We start from the raw sequence: 2908 nt of genomic DNA on the forward strand, positions 1-2908 counted from the left end.
AATGAAGCCAAGGCTAAAGACCAGGGCTCTCCCCACTGTCCCATGGTCTCTGTGGTGGTAAAGGAAATTACAGGCTAAATCAGCTGTTGAAATGAAAACATTCTCTTTGTAAATGAAAGTCTAGGCACCTGGAAGCTACAACTGAAGTAAATGAAATAGGAAATAGGAGAGACGCCCATGAAAACGAAGATCTGACAGCGGAGCTGAGCAATTCAAAATAAAGGTGGAACCAGAGAAAACTCCCTCAGCAGCATTTGTTGAGAAGTTAATATCGCACTGTAAATTCTATTTGCTCAGGTGATAGAATGCTGGTAAGGAAGAACTAAAGTTCCCAACAGAGCTCTAGGCTTCAAGGATCTGGCCCTGCACTTATGACCTTAGAATAATAGTCTTAAATCTTTTATCTTCCCTCAGCTAAGCCTCAGAATTCTTTAAAGGTTACTTAAGAATTATGTACCATAATATACCAGACAAGAGCCTGGGCTTTGGAACTATCCCTGCGTTCAGAGTTCAGCTATTTTTACTTTTTGTGAGATTTAGAAATTTATTTAATGTTTTTATGTTTCGGTTTCTTTGTTTGCATATAAGAGATAATGCTCACCTCCAGAGTTAATGTATAAATTAAAGGAATAAGTACATACCAGGTGGTACACGTCTGTATCCCAGCTACCCAGAAAGCTCATGCAAGAGGATTGCTTAAGCACATGAGTTCTAGAAAAGCCTAGGCAGCATAGTGAGACCCAGATCTCAAAACAAGAATGAGTAGATGAAAGAGGAGGAGGAAAAGGAGGAGGAGGAGGAGGAGGAAGAGGAGGAGGAGGAAGAGGACGAGGAGGAAGAAGAGGAGGAGGAGGAAGAAGAGGGGGAGGAGGAAGAGGAGGACGAGGAGGAGGAGGAGGAAGAGGAGGAAGAGGAGGAGGAGGAAGAGGAAACAAACAAAACCACCACAAAAAGAGAAGGGCATATAAAACAGTGACAGTTACAGAAATACATTAGATATTATTATTATTTAGGCATTATGAATGTCATGAAGCGCATTTTACCATTTAGAAATTAACCCCCAGAGAAGTAAGGTGACTTTTCCAAAGCCACATAAAGTCAATGATGTAGTTAGTCCATGAGCACAATTCTCTCTGAGTCCTCTCCCAGAGTTTCCATTAACCACTTATTGTGAGAGCCTTTCCCCTGTATCTCCGTCATCCTGGGAATCTTCTTTCATTCACCCCAAGAACCTCAGTGAAATTGTGGTGGAATATACAAGAGACCAGAAGCACTGCAGATGGCCATGATCCACAGCCTAGTGAGTGTCCTCAATCATTCCAATCAACTTGAGGAAAGCCTTCTTCACGTCCTTGTTCTGGAAGCTATAAATAATGGGGTTAAGAAAGGCAGAGATGACATTGTAGAACAAAGCTACCTTCTTGTCATCTTCTGGGGAGGACTCAGAGCCAGGCCTCATGTACATGACCATGCATGGAATACAGAACATGGTAACCACAGTGATGTTTGAGGCACAGGTGGAGAAGGCCTTCATCCATCCCTGGGTAGAATGAATCCTTAGAATAGACATAAAGATATGAATATATGAGGCCAGGATGAGGGATAATGGGATCAGAAGCAAGATGAAACCCAGGATAAAGTCCACTTGGTCACTGAGGAATGTGTCTGCACAGGCCAACTTCAAGACAGCAAGAATTTTACAAAAGAAGTGGTTGATCTCATTGGGGCCACAGCAGGGCAGATTCATTGCAAAGACTGTGTAGACAAGGGCACAGATGAGACCACAAAGGGTAGAGCTGACCACCAGGGTTATGCACAGAGTTTGGCTCATCTGGACTCCATAGTGGAGTGGGTAGCATATGGCAACATACCTGTCATAGGCCATAGCTGCAAAAATCCAGGTCTCAGTGATGCCTACTGTCAGGAAAATGTACATCTGGACCAAACACCCAACGTAAGAGATAGTCCTCTTCTTGCTTACTAGATGAATCAACATCTGGGGCACCATTGTGGTAGCATAGCTGAGGTCCAGCAGAGAGAGGATGCTGAGGAAGAAGTACATGGGTGTGTGGAGACGTGCATCTACTCTAATCAGGGTAACAATAAGCCCATTACCCAGGACTGTAAATAAGTAGAGGAAGAGGAAGAAAAGGATCCAATTGGTCCTGGGATTTCTAGAGAAGCCCAAGAGGATGAACTCAGTTACAGACCTGTGGTTTCTCCAGCCTCGACTGTGCATGATCTTCCTTCTGAGGAAAGAAGAAAACATGTCTGAAGCCTTTGCAATGTCAGTGACAGAATGCAAGATGCAAGAGCTGAGACCAAAGCACTAACCTCCACATCCAGGGACAGCCCGCCCAAAGTGACACCCCAGGGACAGCCTACCGAAAGTGATACCCGGGAACAGTCCATCCAAAGTGACATCCTGGGAACAGCCCACCCAAAGTGACACCCTGGGAACAGCCCATTCAAGGTGATACCCAGGAACAGCCCATCCAAGGTGATACCCAGGAACAGCCCATCCCAAGTGATACCCCAGGAACAGCCCATTCAAAGTGACACCCAGGAACAGCCCATCCAAAGTGACACCTGGGAACAGCCCATCCAAGGTGATACCCAGGAACAGCCCATCCAAAGTGACACCCAGGAACAGCCCATCTAAAGTGACACCTGGGAACAGCCCATCCAAAGTGATACCCAGGAACAGCCCATCCAAAGTGACACCCAGGAACAGCCCACCCAAAGTGACACCTGGGAATAGCCCATCCAAAGTGACACCTGGGAACAGCCCATCCAAAGTGACACCCCGGGAACATCCCATCCAAAGTGACTCCCAGGAACAGCCTGTCCAAAGTTCTCATGCATAACTCTGGGTTCATAGGAGGAATTCCAGTAAGTACCTTTTGGT

General features: G+C 45.8%; 1 protein-coding gene across 1 annotated transcript; it reads right to left on the reverse strand.

Annotated features, from left to right (window-relative positions):
- Nucleotides 1–1297: 1297 nt before the first annotated feature.
- LOC103740939 (olfactory receptor 2A1/2A42) lies at nucleotides 1298–2239 on the reverse strand. The gene has a single exon (XM_008841623.1). It carries the CDS (start codon nucleotides 2237–2239, stop codon nucleotides 1298–1300), a length of 942 nt encoding a protein of 313 aa, XP_008839845.1.
- Between the last annotated feature and the right edge of the window lie 669 nt (nucleotides 2240–2908).

This window comes from Nannospalax galili, unplaced genomic scaffold (assembly GCF_000622305.1).
Source record: "Nannospalax galili isolate Female #2095 unplaced genomic scaffold, S.galili_v1.0 scaffold1160, whole genome shotgun sequence".
Taxonomy (NCBI): Eukaryota; Metazoa; Chordata; class Mammalia; order Rodentia; family Spalacidae; genus Nannospalax; species Nannospalax galili.